The sequence below is a fragment of the Bos javanicus genome, chromosome 28 (genome assembly GCF_032452875.1).
Source record: "Bos javanicus breed banteng chromosome 28, ARS-OSU_banteng_1.0, whole genome shotgun sequence".
Lineage (NCBI taxonomy): Eukaryota > Metazoa > Chordata > Mammalia > Artiodactyla > Bovidae > Bos > Bos javanicus.
Window position 1 is genome coordinate 32347254 of NC_083895.1, and position 26988 is coordinate 32374241.

Here is a 26988-nt window from a genome sequence, read left to right on the forward strand (position 1 = left end):
CTGAGTCCCAGTGGGCAGATTCAAGCAGTTGTTAATTAGGAAAGGGATGGGAGACCAGGGAGAAACAAACAGCCCAGAGCAGCCTTGGGGCAAGGTCCTATTTCCCTATCAGAGGATACACACGACACCATCTTTGAGCTGTTTTGCAGATACTGAAACCCCCTCCAGGTGGGAGAAGTTAATGATTAACAATGATATTCTGTCCACAAGCATGTAGACCCCAGACCAGTTGGACCTGAAGGTTCATGATGCTGACTCCTACTTACCTCACCATCAACCTATCAAAAGAATGTCTAGGAGCTGATCACACCCTCTTGGACAATTACTGTAAAACTTCTCCCTGTCTTCCCCAAGTTGGGACAGATGGTTTTGAGGGCATTTGCCTGCTGTTTCCCATTTTGCCTGGGAAAGCAGTAAAGCTGTTCTTTTCTACTTCAGCCAAAACTTTCTCTGAGATTTGATTCAACACTGGTGTACAGAGAAGCTCAGCTTTCAACATCACTTTTCCACATCTCATGTCAGAGGATATAGTTGGCTAAACTTAATTCACATTTAGAACCTTAGTGGCAAGGGATCCTGGAGGATAATTTTTAGTTTTTTAACCTCTGTAGTACAAAAAACAACTGGAGGGAGATTGGAAAGGATGCTGAGTGCCATTTCACCGTATTTGTCACAGACACTGAGTCAGTGGTGATTCACAGATAGTAATACTCCTTGTGTCAAGTCATCATTTCCAGTGGCCAGATTGTCCTGTAGCTGATCAGTCACAGAGATAGGGAAGGGCAAAACACAGAGCTTTAGTGAGGCAGAATAGGGAGAGTTTGTTGATAGACATTGTCTCTTTTTGTAGTTCTGGACTGATTGTGCTTGGTTTGTTACACCTAATATACAGTATTTACAGTTTTAATATAGTATTCATAACTGAGTTATTTATATTATTGTGAAGATAATAATTTAGTGCTTATCACTCCAGTGAATGCATACCACTCATTGATTAATGAATAGCTATGCTTCTGTTAAGAAATACCAGATTTGGGGAGGACTTCCCTGGTGGTCCAGTGGTTAAGACTTAGTCTTCCGAAGCACTGGGTGCAGGTTTGATCCCTGGTGGGGAAGCTAAGGTCCCACATGCCTCATGGCCAAAAAAGCAAAAACATAAGCAAGATTGTAACAAATTTAATAAAGACTTAAAAAAAAAAAGAAATACCAGATTTAAAGTTCTTGTGTTTATGAAAGCTGTTTTCATTGTGTTAAGTATGGAGATAAGATCATAGGAAATAATGAATTATTTTGCTGTCAAGCTGTTGAAATCTCTAATCAATGTGAACTAAATTTGGAGAGAAATATTAATTTGCTAGTAAATGAACAAGTTGATATGCTGAAAATTGAATTTTTGAATAGGTTTCAAAAATTTGTCAGAGTCCATCCAAAAGATAAGATATCTGTACAGAACAGTCAGATACTTTAGTTTATGTATTATCTATGAGTTGGAACTAAGTTTGAGTAATGCCTGTTGGTACGATTCTGCATGAGTGGACTGTGTTCTCAGTGCCTTGTATTGACCTTTGATGACTAATTTCTTAATTGCTCATGATTTCAAAATAAACTGCTTTTAAGTTGTCTCTCAAGTTGAGATCTTTCCTTTATGTACCCATTAACATTTTGGACAGGCACCGTCATGCTTTTTGATGTGGGTCAAGCTTTTTGATGTGGATCAGGCTTTAATGACTACCTAGGAGTTAGTGTCCAAATAACATGTCAGAATTTTTTGATTCTGTTATTCTACTTCTAGAAATCTAACCGAAGACACTGCAGTACTGTTTGTAATAGTAATAAAATTGTGAACAGTTGCCAACATTGGGAAATTGGCAGATTATTGTATGGACATACAATGGAATGTCCTTTTCAAAGGATAGTTCGATGACATTAGACAGAACTCATGCAACAATGTTAAGTAAAAATGTATTACATGTGGCATGATTTCTCTGTAGAAATTTTATGTATAGAAAATACTATGTATGAAAGATAAATTAAAAAATTAAAAGTAGTAGTTCTTGAGGCAGGTGTAATTTTGAAATTATAATTTCAGTGTTCTTCAACAGATACATTGTTCTTCTGTATATTTTTCTGTCTTTATTATAGAAGTATATACTTTAACAGATCAAAACAATGCAGAAATTTGTAGAGTAAAAACCATAAAATTATGTCCTTAAGTCACCTAGCTAGGCAAATGAAGTCCAGTTTATCAACTTGTTCTCTTAAGGATTTTGTTTTTGTTGTCATATCTAAGAAATCTTTACTTAACCTAAATTCAAAAAGATTTTCTCATATATTATCTTCTAGAAGTTTTCTAGTTTTAGATTTTACCTTAGGTCTATAATCTATTGAAGTTAATTTTTATATGTGGTGAGAGGTATGGATTACTGTTTTTGCATATACATATTCATTTGATCTAGCATTTGATGAAAAGACTATTCTTTCTCCACTGAATTGCCTGTGCACAACTGTATAAAATTATATATCCATAAATATGTAGGTCCGTTTCTCAATTCTCTGTTCTGTTCCATTGATTTATTTTTATGCCAGTACTCAGTTCAGTTCAGTGGCTCAGTCATGTCTGACTCTCTGCAATCCCATGGACTGCAGCACACCGGGCCTCCCTGTCCATCACCAACTCCCAGAGCTTACTCAAACTCATGTCCATGGAGTCGGTGACGCCATCCAACCATCTCATCCTCTGTTGTCCCCTTCTCCTCCTGCTTTCAATCTTTCCCAGCATCAGGGTCTTTTCCAATGAGTCAGTCTTGTAATTAGTTATCTAATCTTATTCTTTTTCAAGCTTGTTTTGGTTATTCTGTGTCCTTTGCATTTCCATATCAGCTTTTGAAATCAAGTTTATCAGTATCTACAAAGAAACTTGTTGGGATTTTGATTGGGACTGCATGGAATTTATAGACCAAATTTGGTAAGAATTGATGCATGTCAGTGAAAATCAGTCGATCTAAGAAAGAAATAGAAAATTTTATTTGAGCCAAACTGGAGACTATAACCCAAGAACAGCATGTCAGAAAACTCTCAGAGCTGTTCTACCAATTAGAAGTGTAGGCATAGTTATGTGAGTTTTTGTGTTTGTTTGTTTGTTTTTTTGAGACAGAGGGCTGTGCATTAAATGACATATTATTGACAGTTTAAGACTCCATATCTAAAAGTCTTGTGGCCTCTTAACAAGATCAAGAAGGAATGTTATCTTTTAAGGAGTTGTCTTATTGATGCTAGAAGACTGTTGCACTTTATGGCTGAGCAGGTGTTTCTGCCAATGGGGGAGGTTTGGTTGATGCATAATGCAGATATGCAGTTCTTGGTGGTGAAGGAAGAGGCCAAAGGCAGAGAAAAAAATTTTTTTTTAATTTTATGTTTAAATTTTTCTTGTCTTGCTGTAAAATATCAGTGTTTTTGTATATAAAATATGAATCCTTGTAAAATACTACTGAATTTGATTTGCTGAGATATGTTTCAGATTTTTCCTTCTATGTTCTTAAGGCTTGTCAGGCTATAGTTTTATTTTTTTGTAATGTCATGTCTGGTTTTGGTATCAGGATAATACTGGCCTCATGGAATGAATTCAGAAATATTCCCTGCTTTTCTGGAAGAATTTTATTTTAGTAGTCTGTTTCTCCCAACTTCTGTGCCATTGTTGACATGTATTTTACTTAGGTATTTACCCCATGTATCTACCATTTCTGATATTCTTCCATGCTTTGCGTAGATTCTTATTTTCATATGATGGCATTTTTGTCCTGTGTGAAGGACTTCCTTTTCACATTTCTGGTGGTTCAGGTTTGCTGGAGATGAAATTATTTAGCTTTTGTGTGTCTGAAAAAGTATTTATTTTACCTTTGTTTTTTAACAACATTTTACTGGTCATAGAATTATAGGTTGATTTTTTTTTTTTCCTTTTGGTGTTTTAAAGACATTATTGCACTGTCTTCTAACTTCCATTGTTTCCTGTGAGGAATCTGCTATCATTATCTTTGTTCCTGTGTATGTAATGTATATATCTTCTCTTTTTACTTTTAAGATTTTCTCATTATCACTGATTTTGAGTAATTTGATTATGTTATGGTGTGGTATAGTTTTTTGTGTGGTTCTAATGTTTGAAGTTTATTGAGCTTTTTGGGTGTGAGTTTATAGTTTTCACCAGATTTTGAAAAATGCTGGCCATTGGTACTTCAAAATGTTTCTTCCTGTCCTGTCCTGTCTCCTCCCTTCAGGCCACATAAATGCATCTATTAGATGGTTTGAAGTTGTCCCACCTCTCACTGATGTTCTTTTCGTTTTGTTTCTTTTTCTTTTTTTTTAATCATGGTACAATATACATAGCAAAATATTGTAATCATTTTGAAGTCCATAATTCAGTGGCATTAAGTACATTTACTTTGTTGTGCACCCATTACTATCATCCATTTCCAGAACTTTTTCATCATCCCAAATGAAAACTTTGTACCCATCAAACAGTAATTCCCCTTTGTCTCCTATTGCTCAGTCCCTGGAAACTACTATCTGCTTTCTGTCTCTATGAATTTGACCTCATCTAAAGTGAATCATACAACATTTGTCCTTTTGTGTCTGACTTACTTCATTTAGCACAAGGTCTTCAAGATTCCTTTTAAAGACTGAATAATGTTCTCTTCATTTTTAAAAGCTCTCTTTTTCCTGTGTTTGATTTTGAATAATTCATATTATGTCTTCAAATTTACTGTGCCTCAGTAGTATCTAATCAGCTATTAATCCCATCCAATGTGTTTTTTATTACATATCTTTGCAATTTCATTTCTAGAAGTTTGAGTTGGATCTTATGTGTCCATATCTCTATTTCACTTTTTGAACATATGTAATACAGTTATCATATCTGTGTTAACATCCTTGTCTGATAATTTTATTATCTGTCTGTTCTGGGTCAATTTCAATTGATTTTCTACATGTTGTAGGTGAGTTTTCCTACTTCTGTGCATGCCTGGTCATCTTTGATTGGTTCCCAGACATAGTGATTTTACCCGTTGGGTGCTGAATACTTTTGTATTCCTATTAATATTCTCCCGCTTTGTTGAGGGATATAATTAAATTACTTGAAAACAACTCTGATCCTTTTGATTCTGCTTTTAAGATATGTTTGGCTGAACCAGAGACATGTTTAGGATTAGGGCAGGATTTCTGCATATCAGCACCAATTCTTTGTTGTGAGGGACTGTCCTATGCATTGCAGAGTGTTTTAACAGTATCCCTAGTCTCTAGTCTTTAGATGAGCCCCTAGCTGTGACAACCAAAAATATCTCCAGAAATTGCCAAATGTTTTGGGGTGCCAGTTGCCCCCACTTGAGAGCTCCTGTTTTAGGGTTAATTTTGCCTTTCTACTATGGAAAGATCTTGCTGTGTACTCTGCCCAGTGCCCCATGAATCATGAGATTTTTTTTTTCCAGCCTGGTTATTTGCAGTAGGTGCTTTTAGTGATCTTGGGTGAGTACTAGGCATTATTATCACCTCTAATCTTTCTGGGTGGTTCTTTTTTCAGTCTTGTTTGGTTTCCTCACATACAAGTGTTGATCAGCATTCAGCTGCCTGTTCAAGGGAGATTCTTTGCAAATCTCTGGAGTTCCATCTTAGTCTACGTATAGTGTTATAACAAAATTACTGTAGGCTGAGTGCCTTAACACATCTATTTCTCATGGATCTGGAGGCCAAGGAATCCAAGATCAAACTGCCAGCAGATTTGGTGTCTATGAGGTCTGCTTCATAGGTGGTCTTCTTTTATCTGTGTCTTTACAGGGCAGAACAGCTGAGAGAACTCTCTGGGGTATATAAGGGCATTAATTCTGTTCATGAGGATTCTGCCTTAATGACCTAATCACCTTCTAATACTATCCCACTAGGAGTCAGAACTTCAATACAGGAATATAAGCATTCAGTCTATATCAAGTTCTCTGTCTTTCTCCCCTCTATTATTCTATCCCGTGTACACTAACCACCTTGATTCCCCTAGACTTTCACTTCCATCGCCACTCACGTAGTCTGCTGGGCCTCACCCAGATTATATCCTACACCGCTCACTCATGGCAGGGGCAGTGGGGCTCACCTTGTTTCCTCCTCTCAAGGGTCTCTTTGCTGTCTTGTGCCCACTGTTTTGAAACTGGTTTTCTCTCCATATATTTTGTCTATATTTTGGCTGTTTCAGGTGGAAAAGTAAATCTGGTTTCTCTTACTGCATCTTGGTCAGAAACAGAAGTCCCTTTAACTGATAGTTGATTCATATTAATTATTGATTAAAGCTGAAAGTATTCTGAAATGTTTACTAATTTCTTCATTCTGTATATTTGTATGAAATCTATAGCTGTCATATTCTTCATTAAAAGTTTCCTGTTCCCTGTAGGTCCTGTGGTACAACAAAAATACTATGTTGTCCTGAAGCCTTTTATCATCTTCTAATATACCTCTTTAGTGCAGGTGTTCATAGTGTTAACTAAATATGGGCCTCTAACTGTATGTAGCAGTAGAGAATTAAAGGGCATGCCCTGACCTGATGAAGTACAGCAGGGCAATGTGTCATGCTTTTAGGGCATTGCCACAGCAGGTTCAAAGACTTCTAGGGAGCTTTCTTGTACGACAACTCATATTTTCTAGCAGCTGAAACACCGGCATCAAAGCCTGTTTGTTAGTTAAATTGAGGATATAAAGAACAGATTGTTAGCCAGATTGGAGGTGATACAAGACAGAAAAAAAAAAAATATGAGAGAGATCATTTTGAGCAGTGTATGAAATGAAACTCTACTGAAGAACAAGGCTAAAAGGATGGGAGTGACTTGGAACCCACTGGTGGTAAGCTGTTAGAAAAATGAGAAAGTGAAATAGAAATAAAATGACAGAAGGAATCTGGCCTTATTTTGTATGAGATGAGCCTCTCATACTTTTTACATTGTAATTGTTGCAGAGTTCATAGCATGCACTTGTTGGATATTCAGGGTTGAAGTAATTTAGTCAGAGAATACCTTGGGGAAAAGATATGTATGTAGTATGTAGGATGAAGCCATCTGGCTGGCTATATGTATTAAAATATAGAAAAATCATTTTAAATGGAGCTATATATATGTAATAAGTGATATAAAATTATATACATCAATGTGTGTAAACTCCATGAGTTGAAGTGAATAAATCATAATTCCCTGTCCTTTGGGGTGGTGATGCTATATTGTAGGTAAAAAGACTAAGACTGGAAAGCTGTTGTGGCTTTATACTGTTAAAAGCTTTGTTTGGAAACACTGATGTAAGGTTTCCAAAAACTAGGTTTGCTTTGTAGTAATCAAAATATAAACATTTAATGAGCATGTTTCTTGTTGGCTGAATATTTTTGATGGTGTAAAAAGTACTTATGTAGCTGAGTATTTGCCTTTTTCAGGTAATTATAAGTATTTGTGGCAATAGTTTGTGTTGGCTAGAAGAATGCAGAAATGGCAGCTTTTTACTTTTCCTCCACATAAGGAAGCATAGAAAGTTTTCATAGCCAAAAATGCTTATGAGGGAATGATAAGCACTAAATGAATGCTTATAAGGGAATGATAAGCACTAAAACCAGGAGTTACTACATCTGGGAGGAGAGAAGGGTATTGATGTTTTGTTTTAGTTTTTAAAACTTTTAAAATCAAGTTTAACACATGTAAAGTATAGCTCATAAGTGTACGGATTGATGAATATTCAGTGTATAACTACTATTCAAATTAAGAAACGGAACATATGTATTGGAACTGTTTAATTTTTTTTTTTTCCCCAAGCTGGGTAGTGGGCATGTGAGTATTTGTTGTGTCATTCTTTCTTCTTCTTTTTTAATGCTTTAAAGTTTACCTACTGTGTTTTTTAAAAATCATCTCAGCAGAAAATGTGGTCTTTAGTAATCTGGAAAATGTCAGAAAACCCACTGACTTTAGTTGTTGAGAAAGTACTTTAGGTTTTTCCATGTAAGCCTTTGTCTCCCATGTATCTGATAAAAGTTTAGAAGCCTGATACAGGCACAAGTTACTGAACACTTTAAAATAGAAAAAGAACATAAACAGAACTGTGTGGGATCAAAGTAGTAAAAATTATTAGTATTTTTTGAAATGGTACATTCCTTTTATAATTGAAGTATAGGGAATTCCTTGGAGGTCCAGTGGTTAGGACACAGCACTTTCACTGCTGAGGACTCAGATTCAGCCCCTGGTCAGGAACTAAGATCCCACAAGCTGTGTGGTGTGGCCACAAAAAAAAGAAAGAAAAAATTACTATAATTGCAGTATAAAATATAGCCCCTCAAATTTGTGGGCATTGAAGTGTTTTATCACTAAATCACAATGATATTTTAAGAAGGAAATTCCTTATAAGTTCTGTAATGGAATATTCAAGGTATAGGAAGAAATGAGCTATTAAGATATTTATAGATATTTATATCTGGTAAAGATTTTATATCTATTGTAGAAATTATTTGTGTAGTAGATAGAAATATGTCTCATCTTAAGGGGTTTCCTGAAATTAGTTTTCCATCTACCTTTGTGGGTTTTTGGTTTTGTTTTGTTTCTTTTTGGAATCAGTTGCTGTTCAGTTCAATCAGTTGCCAAGTTGTGTCCAACTGTTTGTGACCCCATAGTGCACCAGGCCTCCCTGTCCCTCACCATCTCTCAGAGTTTGCCCAAGTTCGTGTCAATTGAATCAGTGATGCCATCCAATCATTCCATCCTGTCACCCTCTTCTGCTCCTGCCTTCAGTCCTTCCCAGCATCAGGGTCTTTCCATTGAGCCGGCTGTTCAGAGCTGTTAGTGATTGCCTTCCGCTCTTCCTTCTGAGCTGGGAGCTCATCTTTTGGTGTCATATCTTTTTGCCTTTTTATACAGTTTATGGGGTTCTCATGGCAAGAATCCTGGAGTGGTTTGCCGTTGCCTCCTCCAGTGGACCACGTTTTATCAGAATTCTTCACTGTGACCATCTGTCTCGGGTGGCCCTGCATTGCATGACTCATAGCTTCACTGAGTTATTCACGCTGCTTCACCACGACAAGGCAGTTTAGAGGCAGGAGAGATATTTATCCCTCAAACGTGAAGATTTCTAAAATTTGATTTATTTTCACATATGACACATCTTTCTGTATATTTCATTTTATGAAAGTGTTGAGTTATTTTTCTCAATTGTTCTCACCAGTAGTCTTTTTCTAATTAAGTTATGGCCTGCTATGGTATGGGAAAGCCACTTGTAAAATATTACCAAAAAAACATTTTATAAAACTGTTTGGTTATTAGCTTTTCCTCTGCTACTGAATTTATGTGTATAAACTTATTAGAATGTAAATCTATTGAAAACTACTCATTAATGAATAATTTTATTCCTTTTTTCTTGTCCAGAAGCCAATATAGCAGTGTGGATGAATAACTGTTTCTGGTGTATTTATGTGTTTAATCCTCAAAGAAGTTGTTAGGGCATGTTGAGTTTTTGTTTATTTTCCTATTTTCCCTTGACAGACAGTTGAAGAAGAAATGGCTGTTCCTAATCAACTCTGCATTCGCCGCTGGACTACCAAGCATGTAGCTGTTTGGCTGAAGGATGAAGGCTTTTTTGAGTATGTGGATGTTTTATGCAACAAGCACCGACTTGATGGAATCACATTGCTTACATTGACTGAATATGATCTCCGATCTCCTCCTCTGGAAATCAAAGTCTTAGGGGACATTAAAAGGTTAATGCTCTCAGTTCGAAAATTGCAGAAAATACATATTGATGTTTTAGAAGAGATGGGCTACAACAGTGACAGTCCCATGAGTCCCATGACTCCATTTATCAGTGCTCTTCAGAGTGCAGAGTGGCTCTGTAATGGGGAGCCTTCACATGACTGTGATGGACCCATCACTGATTTGAATTCTGATCAGTACCAGTATGTGAATGGTAAAAACAAACATTCTATTCGAAGACTGGACCCAGAGTATTGGAAGACCATACTGAGTTGTATATATGTTTTCATAGTATTTGGATTTACATCTTTCATAATGGTTATTGTCCACGAGCGAGTGCCTGACATGCAGACCTATCCACCACTCCCAGATATATTCTTAGACAGGTAAGTTTTCTTTCTAGTTACCAAATTTGTAGAAGATAGTTATAATAGCAGTGATAATATATTCATGACAATTAGGTTATTACTGTTGCTTTGGTTGATATATACTTTCCATTTACTTTATCTGGTAATAGTAAAGATAGTCTTTGGAATTGCCTTTTTCCCTTAAACTAGACCTTAAGTCTAGATGAGTAGAAAGAACCACTCCTTATTTTATTTTTCCATGTTATATTTCTATTTTTCTATGTTATAGCTGTAATATTTTCTATATTTACGTTATAGCTCCTTGGGCACTTCATATTTTAAAAGGGTTTCCTGGAATGTTATTTGTAATAGATGGAATTAGGTTATTATTATTTTTTTTTTTTAAAGATGAACAGGGTTTTGCTTTTCTAAAAATGTGGGGAAGTCTCCTGTGTCATCAAATAAATTAGAATTATCACAGATGCTACAAACTGATTGTTGATAGTATTCTGTTGGTTTATAAATACTGAGTGCATAAAAAAGAATACAGTATATTAAATGAAAAATAGGAATAGAACAAAACTTGAAACTATAGTTTTTTATATTTGTGATTTTAAAACGTCTTTTTAGTTTGTATTGCTATCTTATTTGTTTTTATAAAATATTGTACCCTTCTGAAAGTGCCTTATAGTATATGGGTTTTTTTTTTAATGAAGTGAATTACAGTGTCCACGTTAAGGTGGCAGAATGACACATATATCACGTTTTATTCTCTCTCAAGCCCTGACAAAAAGCATAGTGAAGAAGTTATGTTTGTTTGTTGGTCATAAATTATAAACACAAGGAAAGGGCAGATAAGAGAGGAGAAAAGAGCTGTACATTTTTGAATGTTTGAAAGCAGATGGGTGAGTAGCAACAAGCAGAGCTAAAGTAACCTAATTCTAAAGCAGCCATCAGGAAAACTGAGAAACAACCCAATCTAAGTTGCAGATTTCTCAAAGCTCTGGATACTATGAGCTTTGAGAAAGGGTGATGCTAAAAGAAAAAAAAAAAGAATTGAATGAAAGCTGTTTAAGAAACTGTTAGATCCTTGTATCTCCTTCCCTGTTTTATCGTACGCATTTTTTCCAACAGAAGACCCTAAGGAAGTAAAGAAGATAGCATGTGGATAAGAGTACTCTAGGCAGAAGAAACAGCAGGGTGCAAAAGTCCTGAATTGTTAGTAGGCTTAGCATGTTTAAGGAACACCAATTGAGAGATGGGGAGAACAGTTGGAGATGAGATCTAAGAGCAGACAGGAATCCAGACTGTCTGTGTACTTGTTGACAATTGTAAGGACTTCAGCTTTCATTCTAAGTGAAGAGGGAAGCCATTGAAAAGCATTTAGGATAAGAGCAGAGTGATCTAATGCCCATTTTAAAAGGGCACTCTAATGGTTGTTGCATTGAGAACAGCATGAGGATGGGGATGGGAAAGCAGAGGTTAGTTCAGTTATTGGAATTCATCTAGACAAAGATGAGGTGAGTTGGATTAGGATAGTAGTGGTACACACATATATGTGTGTGTGTTTGCAACAAGATTTGCTGATGGATTTGCATGTAAGGTGTAGGAAAAAGAGAGAATTCAAGGATTATTCCAAGATTTTTGACTTGAGCATCTGGAAGGATGAAGTTGCCCTTTATAGAGGTGGGAAGACTGTGGAAAGACTTCCAACTTCTTGGAGAAAAAAGTGAGGGTTTGGTTTTAGACATGTCATGTTTGAGGTATGTTTTACACCAAATCAGATGTCAAGTAAGAGATGGGAAGATGAGTTAGAGTTCAGAGAGTCTGGGCTGAAATTTGGGAGTTACGAGCATAAGTAAAACTGTGATAATTGGTTAATGTCTCCTAGGTAGTGAGTTTAGAAGGGAAAGGAAGAAGATTGAAGATTGATCCCAAGAATAAGTATAATATCTAGAGGTCAGAAGAGTAAGTCAAAATCAGTAAAGAAGACTGAGGAAGTCAGGGCAGAGAGAGCAAGAGAGTATTCTGGAAGCCAAGTTTGTTTGTTTTTTAAGTATTTTTAGAAGACAGGAATAATTTATAATTAACTGTGTCAGATGCTACAGAGGGGTCAAGTAAGATGAGGTTAAATGACTGTTGACCCTGACCAGGGCAAAAGCCTGATTGTAGTGGATTCAAGAGAGAATGTGAGACTGGAATATACCCAAAGGTGTATCTCCACACATATGAAGCAGCATATGTACAAAGTTATTCATTGTGACATTATGTGTAAAAATTATAAATATTGGAAATACTGTAAATGCTTATCCACAGAAAACTGGCTGAATACACTGTGGTATACTTACACAACAGAGTATTATCTAATCATAGAAAAGAATGAGGAAGATTTCTGTGAACTGATGAAATGGTTTGTAAGAAAAACTCAGTAGCAATGAAGCACCATGAGCATCCAGATCATGGTTCCTAAATCCCAACCTCTACTAAAGGAACAGACCAGGACTCCTTAGAGAAATGGCTGATTTTAAGTTTGGAGCATGGTAAGCATAAAATGAGCATGAAATAGATCTTATGCCATAAAGCAAGGAAGTGGAAACCAATGGAAACCTATCAAAATAACATATGATCTGGTTTTAAGGGGCTCCCACTAATCAAATTAGGACAGTCAGAACATCAAGAAGCATAATGATGGTAATGAATTATAATATACTAAGAATCTATGAACCCATAGTGATAAACAAAACCAAGAAGAAGTTCCTCAAGGGAATTATAAGAGAAGTTGAAGAGCCAAACCCAAACACAGTACATGAACTTTAATTGGATCCTTGATCAAGAAAAAAAAACTGCTGGAAGAACATTTTAGGGATAATTAGGAAAATTTGAATATAGATTGCATATCAAATGATACAATATAACACTAAGTATTACAGTTTCCTGGGTATAATAGTGTATTGGGTTATAAAGAAGGTACCCTTGATCTTAGGACATATATGTTGAAGTGTTTAGAGAAGAAGTGTCACAATGTTTGCAACTTTTCAGGAAAGATTTAGTCTTGGAGAGAAAGTATGTGTGTGTGTGTGTAGGTATGTAAAGAAAGAGAGAAATAAAGCAAATGTGGGCAAATGTTATTGTAAACAATGAATAAATTTAAATAAAAAATATAAAGTGTTTATTCTTTAAAGTTTTTTTTTGTTGTTGTTATCAGAATTTTTCAAAGTTAAAAAAAGAGGAAGGGCAAAGAAATGATGTGAGAGAGAGAAGGAAAATGGGAGGAGAGAAACTGGAAACAATCAAGTCTTACAGGCCCCTAAAAGTTTTCCTGTAAGGGCAGCAGAGAAATGGAGCTATAGCTTGGAGAGGAGTCACCAGGGTTTTATTTTGGATGGACCATATTGTATAGCGTGGCTGTTGTATTGATGATGGGAATGACCCAATTTAAGGGAAAGAATATGAGAGGGTATAATTGATGGAGTAATGTCCTTAAGTAGATAACAAGGGGTTGGATCTTGTAGGTGGGTGAGGCAGGTCTTTCTTAGTGACATGATCTATTCATTCATAACAGGGGAGGATAGAAAATATGGAAACAGATCTAAGATTGCCAGTTGTGTTGGTAGAGCATGAGGAAGTACTCTGCTGATTGTCTTTATCTTCTCTGAAAACAGATTTAGAAGAGAGAGAAGGTCAGAGGTTTGAGGAGAAAGGATAAGTGTGAAATGGCCGTCTATGAATGAATAGACTTGTGTGATGTAGCAGCAGCACTAAGGGCCTGCTTGAAGTTAATAGGTTGACTTCGTGTTTTTTCACCACTCAACTGCACAGATACAGGTATAGAATAGGTAGATAGTTGGATTTCGGTGGGGTCAAAACTTTGCTAGGCAGTACAATAAAGGAAGAAGAAGAAAGAGAGTGAGTATAATGACTGACTTAGGTGGATAAGGAGGTATGGGAGGATATGAAGTAGGTGAAGGACAGAAGAAGTGTTATTAAGATCTATGGATTTTGGGTCTCAGAATTATTAAAGTTGGAGAACTAGGAGGAGTAAGATGGAAAAACAAGAAATGTTGGTTAGTATAGGATTCTTGACCTTGAGCTGTGAAGAATAATCTTGGTGATGACAAGATCCAATTTATAACAGTGGGTGTAGGTCACTGAAGTAGAGTCAAAGAAGAAGTTGGAGGAAAAGTAAAAAGAGGAGTGAGAAGAACAAATATCACAACAAAAGAAGCTTTGGAGTGATATTGAACCAAAAACTCAAATCTCAAATCAGAGAATGAATGCTGAGGTTCTGTAGATGACTATAACAAGGCATAATGAGAAAAAAGAGGGGAAGTGATCATGAGGATTTTATTTTAAAGTGTACAATCGAGTGGGTTTTAGTATATTTATAAAGTTGTGCAGCCATCACCACTACTTCCAGAACATTTTCAACACTCTAAATAAAGTCATATTATCAGTCCCACCCCATTTCCCTTCTCCCTCTAGGCTCTGGCAAGCAGATCTACTTTCTATGGATTTCTTGTGGACATTTCATATGATGGCCGTACACAACATGTGGCCTTACTTTGTGTCTGGCTTCTTTAATTTAGCATACTGTTTCTAAGATTCTTCCATATGAGTAGTATGCATCTGTACACCATTCCTTTTTATTACAGAATATTATTTCATTGTATGGATATACTGCATTTAGCTTATCCATTCATTAATTGATGAATGTTTGAGTTGGGTTCACTTTTTGGCTACTATTGATACTTCTGCTATGAACATTCATATACAGAGTTGTGTATGGACATATGTTTTCAGTTTGCAATGGGGATTTGAAACCAAATTTTGCCTAACATGCTACAGTGCTACCAGCTACAAAGCCTCATGCTCCTGAATATCAGCTTCATTCACAGGAGAATAGTAGCAGGAGCTGTCAGCATTCCTTCCATATCCTCTTGGATTGCTTTTCCATTTTCTTGCACATTTATACTCCCAGCATCCAGCAGTTGTGTGTCTTTGTTAGAGGACTGCTCTTGGGCTGCTGGGATACACTTTGCCTGCTTAAAAAGAGAACCAGACATGCTTGGAACTTTCCATCCTTAGCAGCAGCTCTTAACCGATGATGTGAGGTTGGGTATATGTATTTCATTTCTCTTTGCCCAAGTTAGGAACAGCTTTTAGGTTGGACCTGCACTGTCTCCCAGGTTCCCCACAGAACTGAGCCAAAGTTGCCCTTGCCTGAGTTTACCACAGAGGTTTGCTTGATGTTTCACCCTTGCCTTGCTTCCTTGCCTTCCTGATCTCATTTCCCCATTACTCTATGGTTTTCCCTTGGGAACATTCCTAATCACTTTCACAGTGATCTTTGTTGTGTCAAGCTTACTTGACACAATTCCAAGAGCTTCAGCACATCATAAACAAAAAATTAGGAAACAGATGCTTTTAGAGGCAGGCCCACTTACATGTGAGGAGAGATAGCTAATAACCATAATAACAAGGGAGGAAACAGAAGCACTGTAAAAAGCACACATAAATTATGGAAAAGCCACATCAATCTCAGGCTTAACTGCCTTTAATTTCTCAGTAGTCCCTGAGGTCATTACCTTGTCCAGTGTAATAGTCTGTGTTCATAGTAATGACTCTGAATTATGAAGGAAAATTAAATTATATCCCAAAAAAAAAGGAAAAACATGTATACTGCACTTTAGAAAACATTGCATCAAAATAAATTTGAGATATTGAAAACACATTTGACAATTTCCTTACAATGCTTCACTAAAAAACAAACAGGAAAAAGCAGAGATGGTGGTTCCCAATAATCCAATGAAGGCAGAAGCAGTGATAATAATGAAAATTTGTAAAGTAGAAAGCTAAGTGCCTATTGTGAGATTAAGGACTAGCAGCGCCTAAGAGGTGAGTTTATTGGTACTGCGGTGCTCCAGAAAAACTTTCAAAACATGAGGCATTAAGCATCTCTCAAGACAGGGTATAGATAGAAGCTAAATATGGGAGAACTGGTTAAAAATCTATTTAAGACCTGTTCTACTGCAACTGAAGACAGGTAGTTTGTTCTCGAACATAGTTGATGGGAGGGTCTCTGGACTCGGGGACACCATTCCCAGATGAGAACAAAGGGGCGTGTTTCATTGTATTTTCAAGGTGATTAACTATAAATCTATGGACTGATCACAAGACTTCAAGCTCCCTTCCTTAAGTAGCCAGACTAACTTCCCATCCCCAGTCATACCAGCCCCAATCCTCCAAGCAAGGGAACAAATTCCTCTCCGTGGAAAACCTGCAGAAGAGAAAAGGACTGTAGATACTGGAGGGTGCACTGACTTCAGTATTAATAGGTTGTGGCACATGGGCTCAGTAGTTGGGGGTCCCCGCTCCAGAGCATAGGCTCGGTAGTTGTGGCACATGAACTTAGTAGCTCCACAGCGTGTGGGATCTTCCCAGATCAGGGATTGAACCCGTCTCCTGCACTGGCAGGCAGATTCTCTACCACTGAGCCACCAGGGAAGCTCTTGATAGTTTCTTAAGAAGTTAAACATATTCTTAACATAGAACTCAATGATGTCATTCCTAGGTATTTGCCCAAGAAAAATGAAAACATATGTCCATGCAAAGACCTGTTCATAATCACCCAAACCTGGAAATAGCCCGGAATATCCATAGCTTGTGAATGGATAAGGAAATTGTGGACAAAGAATTGTACACACAGTTACATGGATGAATCTGAAATATATTACATGAAAATAGCCAGATACAAAAGGTGTTTGGACAAACATTGTTTGATTGCCTTTATATGCCATTCTAGAAAAGGCAAACCTGTGGGCATCAGAAGTCAGATCAGTGATGGCCGCACAGCTGAAAGTAAAGGAGGAGACTGATGACAGTGAAGGGACACGAGAAGCTTTTGGAGTGATGAAAGTGTTCCGTATCTTTATTGTAGTGGTGATTCATGACCGAATGTTTGTCAAGACTCATGGAACTCTATAGCTAAAAATGGTGAATTTTTAAATTAAACCTCAGTAGATTTGACATTAAAAACAAGTTCATCTTGTAGTCCCTCATCTGAGAAAATAATTCAAGGATACACTACATCAAAACTAAGAAGTAAATTGAGAAAGAGGAGGACATGCTGCTGCTATTGCTGCTAAGTCACTTCAGTCGAGTCCGCCTCTGTGCGACCCCAGAGACGGCCGCCCACCAGGCTTCCCCGTCCCTGGGACTCTCCAGGCAAGAACACTGGAGTGGGTTGCCATTTCCTTCTCCAGTGCATGAAAGTGAAAGTGAAGTCACTCAGTCGTGTCCGACTCTAGCGACCCCATGGACTGCAGCCCACCAGGCTCCTCCATCCACGGGATTTTCCAGGCAAAAGTACTGGAGTTGGGGTGCCATTGCCTTCTCCAGAGGAGGACATGGGATTCAGGAAATAGTGTATCCAATATAGAAAAGAATTCCCAAGATGAGGGTTAAGTTTTACTCTAAGAAACACCATGCAGAAGGAGTAGAAAATGCAGGCGTTCTAAAGAAGGAGCTCTTGGATAGATTTCTCTATCTCAATTCTCAATTTCTTGATATTGATAGAATAGTCTGGAGGTGAATTGGTGATAGGCACCCAAAAAACAGAACAGGAAGTTCCTAGCTCCAGAGAATTGTAAAAAGTTTTACGAGAGATTGTATTCCATTATCTTAACTATGAACTACACTTAAAATTTTACATTAAGTAAAAGCCAAAAATTATTTGAAACAGAATTATGAAATAATATTGAGAGCATGGGAGACAGAGAGAATGTGTGTGTGTATTTGTATGTGCTTTTGTGTGTGTTATTAGAAGATACAATGTCAAATAAAACACAAGAATGAAAGTGATTGCCTTTGGGGAGCAAGAATTACATTTAGGCTGAGGGTGAGGCAGTAAAAGTTTTTACTTTTACCATAAAAACTGTGTGCTTTGTTGCTCGGTTGTGTCTGACTCTTTGGGACTCCATGAACTATAGCCCCAGGCTACTCTGTCCATGGGGATTCTCCAGCCAAGAATACTGGAGTGGGTTGCCATGCCCTCCTCCAGGGGATCTTCCCTACCCTGGGATCGAGCCCAGGTCTCCTACATTTCAGGTGGATTCTTTACTATCTTAGCCATCAAGGAAGCCCATTTACATATATACCTTTTTAAAAATTGTTTTAAAAGTTTTAAGTTTTTAGAAGTCATTTAAAGGAATCTTTTATCTGAAAATTTGTATTATGTGAAATAACCTTTTTCCCCATAATGCTAGATAAATAAGGCAACAACAGATTAAAAATACACAAGAGGAATTTTTTTTTGAGGTAATAGGTAAAAGATGAGTCCCTGAATGAAGATGATTGTCTCTCTTCAGTTACTCTGAATAAGGTTTGAGTAGACTGTTAATATCTTCCAGATTTCATGTTTTCTTTTTTAAAATACCTTTAGTTCCTTAGTTATAAAATTAATGTGCCATAGTATGGAAAATTTTAGTGTAAATTAACAAAGAATAAAAATACAACTCAATAATCTTATCATTCAGTGATGACCTATTTGGAGTAATTCATTTCCGTCTTCTTCCACCACACTTCTCATTCCTCCTCCTTTATTTTTCTTCCTTGTTCTTTTTCTTCCTCTTCTCCCCACCCCCTTCTTTCTTTTTAATTGAGAAAAGTGACACATCTTTTACTGGTGGGTAATCACAGGCGCTGCAGATTTAGTAGGGAAAGAGAGATCAATGGAAAAGACAGAAGAAACAGAAATATAAAACAAAGGAGGGCAGAGAGAGACAAGAAAAGAAGTAAAACGAAACAAAAATTCTATTTACTTTGAAAACAAAATACACTAAACAAACAACCAAAAAAAAGAGTAGTTGAGTTCAAGTCCTGACAGTGTGGATTCTGAAATGCATATCACTTAAGAAGTGAGCCTTTTCCCCCCTTCCCTTTTGGGAGCAGTCCTGTATCCGGGTCTGTCATGTTATGGGGAAGGAGAAAAGAGTTGTTACTTCTCTGCAGAGAACCATAACTGGGAATCACAGACAAAAGAGGTTCAAATAGTTTCATAAAACTATTTTATGAAATAGTTTTTTTTCCCTCAGGTTTTCCATATACCATCTTCTAAAAGAAGTAACAGATAAAGAAAATACTTTTTTTTTTTCTTTTAATATTTCTTTATTTGGCTGAGCCAGGTCTTAGTTGCAGCATGTGGGATCTAGTTTCCTGACCAGGAACCGAACCCTGGTCCTCAGCCTTAGGAGCACGGAGTCTTAGCCACTGGACCACCAGGGAAGTCCCAAGAAAATACTTTTAAGGTCATTATTAGAAGAGTATCTTATTGAAAAGGGTGGCACCATTTGCATACATGTACTTCATGTCAGTCCAAAAATGTAACTTTCTTCCTTTCCAGCGTTCCTAGAATTCCATGGGCCTTTGCCATGACAGAAGTATGTGGCATGATTCTGTGCTATATTTGGCTCCTGGTTCTTCTTCTTCACAAGCACAGGTACCTCTCTTATTTAAAATTACAAGACTGAAAATGTTTTGACTATCTTACGTAAAGGTCATCAAACCTTGTTTCTTCCTTTGCTGTTTCCTTATTAATTTCCTTCTCTAGTTATTATAACATTACAGTTATTGGTACAGAAAAATATTTTGGGTTTGATCGGCAAAAGAGTCAACCTGAGGTAGTACCTATATATTTAGTAATATTCCAAATATACTTTGCATGGAAAGATGGTGATATATAGCCATGGGCTAACTACTAACAGTCTAAGTCTAGCCTTCCCTTTCTCTGTAAGCAAATTGGAAATGTCACTGTCTATAGAAGGGTTGGGACCCCTCCAGGGAACAGGCTTCTGTCAGATGTTGGGGTGGAAGAAACTATTCTCTGCTTGAAGGAGGCCCAGTAAAAAGAGAGATCATTTTGCACATCATGCACATCTAGCAAGTGTAGTTTACTATAGATAACATAGGAAATTGCTGAATAGGAAAGGTGCTTCTTTTGTACTTTCACAAGAAATATAAAGGGAAGAATTTTTTCATTAAAAAAGAAAGAGAAGCATAAGAGAAGGCTCCTTTCTTATATAATTAAAAAGGGGAAATTATTTAAAAAATAAGACATAGTGTGAACTCTAAAAAGCGATATAAATTGATTTATGTACAACAGAAAAACAGACTCACAGACATAGAAAACAAACTTATGGTTAGCAAAGGGGAAGTATGTGTGTGAGAAAGGAAGGGTGAGAATAAATTAAGAGTATGGAATTAACAGATACACACCACAGTACTGTAATATAAAATATATAAGCAACAAGGATTAAGGCATAGTAAAGAAAAAATTAAAGAACTGACAAAGTTTGTGGATCTTCTGTCTGTTGTCTTTGGATACTGAAGAAGAATAGGGACATTTGCTTGATTTTTTATTCTTTCTCCTCACCAGGAGGTGCTTAAGGTAAACCACAGCGATGGGCTTTTGCTCCTAAGCAGCAGTTATTTCATTGCTTTGAAGGTGAAAAGAAAGTTTGACGATTGCTGTTGTCACACTTTTAGGCCATATTGCACTTCATTCTCTTTTACTCTGCAGGAATATTTATAACTAGATTGCTTAAAACCAGAAGTGGTTTAAAAACACGTGTATCACTGCTGCTTTCTGATTTAACTTTGCCTCACAAGACCCTGTAGATCTGAATTGATCCACAAGAGTTGAGTTTATATAGGAAACCTTGGTAGGTTTGGCAAAGTGCAGCAACTAAATGCAAGTTTTGATGTTTACTTAGTCAAACAAAGTGTTTCTCAAAGTGGTCTTTGTGCCACTTTCATTAGAATCACCTGGGCTCTCGTTAAAACCCAGGTTCTTTGTTATCTTCTTTAAAAACTTCACAAAATGATAACTTGGAAGAAAGAAGGCAGAAACCTTTGCTCTGGACTTTCCACCATATGATAAGAAAATTCTCCATAAATCTTGTGTTAAGATATTTTTATTGCATCACTGAGCTTGCAGGAAGACAGAAAAATCCCAAAGATCCCCAAACACACATACACGTGAAGAAGAAAACAAAGAAAAAATAACCTATGATGTAAAATCAGAGGAATGAATACACATCTTTGAAAAAAGCAGGGTTACACTGGTTGTATTGCCAAAGCTGAGATAAGGAGACTAAGCCTTAGGTATGTAACAAAGTTGAGTGGCTGATAGGAGAACTCCCAGATTAAGCTGTGGATCTTGGAATGGGCTAGACTGTTCTCAAGTCAGTAGTGCTAACTGACTCTCAACAAATTTAATTCTTCTCTGGATGATAGTGTATTCAATTTAGGCTCCTGTGGTTTCTCAAAATGTTGGAGAGCAGGGCCTATTAAGAAAAGTAAGAAATGGTAGAATCCTTCTGCTTTGAGTTGGGACCCTCTCCATTCAGTGTTAGTTCTTCTCTTTCTTATCTTCTTTTCTTCTTTATTATAGTACCACAGCTTCAGTAGTGAACCAGAAATGAAGCAGAGCCTGCAGAGACGGAAACCTAATCTGAAATAATTTCAGTTTCTAAAATTGTATTAAAGTGACCCCAGATTGTTAAATCCCTTAACAACTTGCCAAAAGAGATATCAGATCTCTCTTTGGGAAGACGGTATAGACTTATCAATAAATTTAACTCTAAAAAATTTTATATACAATATCTGGCACTCAAGTAAATAATAAAAAAAAAGCACACAAGTATGTAAGAGAATATGATTAAAATTTAAGAGATACAATAAATAATGGAATAGACCCACAGTGGATCCAGAAAATGGAGGTACCAGACACAGATTTTAAAGTAATTCTGCTGACTAGTATAAGTAGCTCACTAGTCGCCAACTCTTTGCGACCCCATGGACTGTAGCCTGCCAAGTTCCTCTGACCATGGGATGTCCCAGGCAAGAATACTGGAGTAGGTTGCCATTCGCTTCTCCAGGGGATCTTCCCAACCCAGGGACCAAACAGTGTCCTGCATTGCAGGCAGATTCTGTACCGTCTGAGCCAGCAGGGAAGCCACCAGGAAAGCCCCTGCTGACTATGTTCAAGATAATTTTAACAGAATAAAATGGAAACTCTAGAAGCAAACACACTTTTTAAAATCCATGAAATTGAAAATTCAGTAATGAGTATGACATCTGGTTGAATCCAGCAGAAGAGGGGATTAATGAATCAGAAGATAATTTGAAGAAAATATATTTTTAAAGATAGAAAATAGATTAAATTTTTTGGAATACTGAGGGGATAGCCTGAAAAAGGTGTAACTTATGGATAATTAGTTCCTTGAGGAGAGGAGAAAGACAATAAAGCAGAAGTATATTTGAAGTGAAAAAAAATTAAATCCAGATTTCTGGTCTCCATCCCAGGTGTACACACTGCAGTTTGAAACTTACCTAACCTTGTGTTCAGTACTTTTTTGAGGGTGGGTGGGAGGAGCATTTAAAAAATGTATAAGCAAAGTCTCTGTACTTAAGAATCTTCTAATCTGTTTTCGCTTAAGACATTTAAAAAAATTAACAGTACAAGTGATTTCATGCAGTTTAAAGTTTTTGTTAGAGATGTGCTTAATGTAAAACTTAGTATTAAAAAACAGTATTTTATGGCTTAAATTTAAGAGAAATTAGAGAGTTTATTATATAATTAGTTATTAACCAATTTACAGTGTCATTAATGAGCAAAAAAATTCCCTAGAATCACATATTTAACTTTACTTCTCATTAAGTAAATAAGTTATGACAATATATGAGTAATGTTAACTAACACTAAGCTAAGTGTCAGGCGAGGGACTATCTTCTTTCTTGTGTAACTTTTGCTTTTTCTTAGTCATATTTTCTTAAAGTAAAATGACGCTCTTAGGTCTGCAGTGTCCAACATGGTGGGTGCGAGCTGCATGTGGCTGTTCAAATTTAATTTAGTGAAAATGAAATAAAATTAAGTTCCTCGCTTGTACGTTTCAGATACTCAAGAGCCACATATAGATGGTTTATTAGTGCAGAAATAGTGCATTTCTATCATTGTGGAAGGTCCTGTTGGACACTTCTCTTACATGGTCTCTAAGATTTCTGTCTTCAAAGAATCTAATGGTTTTCCTGCTTGTTCTCCCTCGAAGTAAACATTAGTTGCCTGGGGATATTTTGGTTTGTTTTCTTCTGATCTTTCTTCCTTTTTGGTCACTCTGTTCACAGGTCCATACTTCTGCGAAGGCTTTGTAGTCTGATGGGCACTGTCTTCTTGCTTCGCTGCTTTACCATGTTTGTGACCTCCCTCTCCGTGCCAGGACAGCACCTTCAGTGTACTGGAAAGGTAGCCGCTATCTTCTTTGTCATTCTTCCCTCTTACTCTTAGTGTGTTGATGGCTTAGATGTGTGTATGAACTAAGGCGTAGATTTTGCTTTAAATATTATTAATAAAATGTGCTTTTTAGCATTTTTGGTATCGGTAATAAACATGTAGAAATAATTTGGTAAAAGTCTTAAGCCAGAATCTGCTTCCCTGTTACTTCTATCCATCGATCCTATCTAGTTCAGTGCTGTAGAGCTGAAAAAAAGTACAGAAAAAAAGTAGCTTTCAATTATCATTTTTCCTTTCCCACCATCCTCAGCGTCTTTAGTTACTCATATTACATGACTCCGGACCTTTCACTGTCTTCATCACTCCTCTTTACAAAGTGTTGTGGGACTGGGGCTCAAGGTCTGCCCCAGCCGCTTCACCCCACGTCGTCCCCATGCTAGATCTGGGGAGCTGGGAGGAGTCTTGTGTCTCGTCTTCTGTCTCCATGTAGTTTCGGGTGTTTTTCTGGTCGTGTCCTGGATTCCGATAAAATTAAAGAAACTGCTTCAACTCTCAAAAAAAAAAAAAAAGTGTTGTGGGGACTTCCCTTGGTGGTGCAGTGTTTAAGCCTCTGCTTCCACTGCAGGGGGCACGAATTTGATCCCTGGTCAGGGAACTGGATCCCACCATGCCACAGCTAAGATCTGGCGCAGCCAAATAAAATAAAGTATTTTTTTAAAAAAAGCAATGCAGTTCAACCATATTCCATTTAAAATATAGTACCCACTACTCTAAACTTTGCTCTTTCAGACATGTATTTAAATAATGGCTGATTTTTTTTGTTTTTGTTTTATACTTTATAGGTTGTTTTGGTATACTGTAGACATACCTTCTCTTCTGGCTAAATTGAGAGAGGATAGCTTATACAGATGGGAACAAAAAAAAAAACAAAGTAATGAATTATTAAAGAAAATTTTTTTAAATCCTGAAGATCATTTGTGCTTTGTATACAAAATTGGCTGTTGTGACTCATTAAATTTGGACAAAAGGATTTGTTAGCCCTCTTTTTTAAGCCTCCATGCTTTAGTTATGTGTTCCCAAATATTTTAATAATATACTAACACGTTTCTTGTTATTTTAATGTTGTTTGTAAAGTGTAAAACAAATTAAGTGTCAGTTCTGCCACTGCAATATAAATAGCTGAAATGCCAAGGAAGGAAGACTAAGCAGCTAAAGGAGATCAAGAACTAAAAATATAGCCCTGAGCTGAATGGTATATAAACTTTCTCAAGGTATAAAGAGACTGACCAGTAAGAAAGGAGGAAGGGGTAATGACATTTAGGATTTAGTGTAAAGGAAATCTTTTATTTTTTTAAGGTAAAAGATGCTTTTGTTTCTTCTTCACCCATCTCCCCCCGCAAAAAGGGAAAGTACTTCTAGTTACCAAGTTACATAAACTTATTGTAAAATTTCAAATTTTATAAAAATACGTAAATTAAAAATTCCCTCTTCTTTCACCCCACCCCATAAATAATACTGTTAAAAGTTTATATAGCCACACAGACTATTTTTAACCATGCTTGCACATTGCACATTGTATAGATAGCTGTTTTTTAAACAAAAGATAGGATTATATTGCTGACATTGTACTTCAGCTTATGTTTTACTTAACAATGTGTTGTTTACTTTTTTCTGAAAAAATACATATAACTGTACCTCATCTTTTTAATAGCTGCAGAGTATTCCATTGTACGATTTACCACTGTCCAAGTGGCATGCATTTAGGTTATTTTCAAATCTTACTCTTTATAAATAATGCTGTCATAAACATGCTATTTCACTTATTTAATAGTCTTAAGATAAATTCCTGGAAGTGGAGTTACGAAATTAAAGGACATAGCAATTGTGATACATATTGCTGACATTTTCACTAGGAAAGACCACTTTTTACTGCTGTCACCACACCGTGCATGTCACTTTTCCCATCACACTGCCAGTACTACATTTTATCAGTTTTTGAAGTCACTGTCATTCTGATTAATGAAAGATGATGTCTGAGACTTTTATGGTCTTATATTTTAAATTTCAATCTTTAATCTCTTGACTGAAATAAAAATGCACAGTGTGAGAGCTTTGAGTTTGAGACCAGCCTCTTAGGAACTATGCTAAAGAAGTAAGGGAAGCAGGTAGCATATATGTGATCTTGGAGAAAGTGATCGAGCCACACATCTTGGTAGAAAGTTACTGCTAGGCATGAGGAACAGGTGTCTTAGTGATTTTCGTGCTTTTTTAAGTATGGGTGCAAGAAATTGTGTTCATAAAATTTTCTCCTTGAGGGGGCGGGGAGAAACTGTCCTGAAGGCCTGCTGCTGCTGCTAAGTCGCTTCAGTCATGTCCGACTCTGTGCGACCCCATAGACGGCAGCCCACCAGGCTCCCCCGTCCCTGGAATTTTCCAGGCAAGAACACTGGAGTGGGTTGCCATTTCCTTCTCCAATGCATGAAAGGGAAAAGTGAAAGTGAAGTCGCTCAGTCGTGTCCGACTCTTAGCGACCCCATGGACTGCAGCCCACGAGGCTCCTCCGTCCATGGGATTTTCCGGGCAAGAGAACTGGAGTGGGTTGTCATTGCCTTCTCCGGTACTGAAGGCCTATTCTGTCTGTTTTCGCAGAACACAGAGTACCTCATTCCTGGTCTCTGTCCTGATGTCCTTTCAGGGTATGTTGAGGGTCAGGGACTACAGTGGCTAATGACTTAATTCTTGTACAACTGGGTAGCAAGTGACATTCTTTAGCTAGAAAATCTGCTGAATTTCTGTGCACAGTGTGAAGGAGAGATAGAACAGTTTCCCCCAAATCGATTAGAAGAGATTTTAAAAAAAAAATAAGTAAGCTTGTTACAGTGAAAGGAGAATTCCCTGTAGCTGAGGAATTTAATTGCGGGTCAGCCACTAAAGAAAAGGATATATATGCATAGGGCTGCAACATGTGTTACAAAAATAAATTAGATACCATCCCTCTACAGTATGGACAGCCCTTTTTCTGTCTCTAATGACAGTTTTTCATTATCAGTTAGCTTAATGTGGGTATACCTATTCAGATCTGCCCTAAATACTATTAATTGCTTTGAATTATAATATAACCTATTTATTGACCTGTATTTGCAGCAGTCATTAAAATTAGAAAGTTAAGATAATATTATCTATCAGTCAAATCCCTTACAATGAACTCCGTAGGGCTTTTACATTGTAATAAAGTAATTGCTTGAAATCTCATTCCCAAAAGTAGTGGGTTTGGAGACAGAACCAAGAACATGCCTGTTTTTTTTCTAATTTAGTGATGGAAAGGAAAGAAACAGTTAAAGCAAATTTCTCGTCAAAATGTCTCAATTCATTCTATTGTGTTTCAGTTTTTATTTTTCTGGAAAGATATTTGGGGCATTTCATGATTGGAAAGGATAGGGAGACAAGTAATTGGGCAATAATTGCTTTTCTTTTTTGTACTATAGTATTTTTAATTTATTGCAGTATAGTTGATTTACAGTATTGTGTAATAATTTCTTTTTTTTTTTTTTTAACTGGCATCACTTGTTTCCTGTCTTTGGCTGAGATATCTTCCTAGCAATCTGTTCTTCAC

The 26988-nt window shown here is 36.8% G+C and overlaps 1 protein-coding gene across 4 annotated transcripts in view; it reads left to right on the top strand.

Moving 5' to 3' along the window:
• Positions 1–26988, top strand: part of SAMD8 (sterile alpha motif domain containing 8) — a 95819-nt gene that overhangs the window by 58604 nt on the left and 10227 nt on the right. For 3 of the 4 annotated variants that reach the window (XM_061405409.1, XM_061405408.1, XM_061405411.1), the window contains exons 2-4: positions 9534–10126; positions 19488–19583; positions 23270–23387. In XM_061405409.1, coding sequence (XP_061261393.1) covers positions 9534–10126; positions 19488–19583; positions 23270–23387 — 807 coding nt within the window. The remainder of the gene's footprint in view (positions 1–9533; positions 10127–19487; positions 19584–23269; positions 23388–26988) is intronic. The other variant, XM_061405410.1, reaches the window with a different exon arrangement.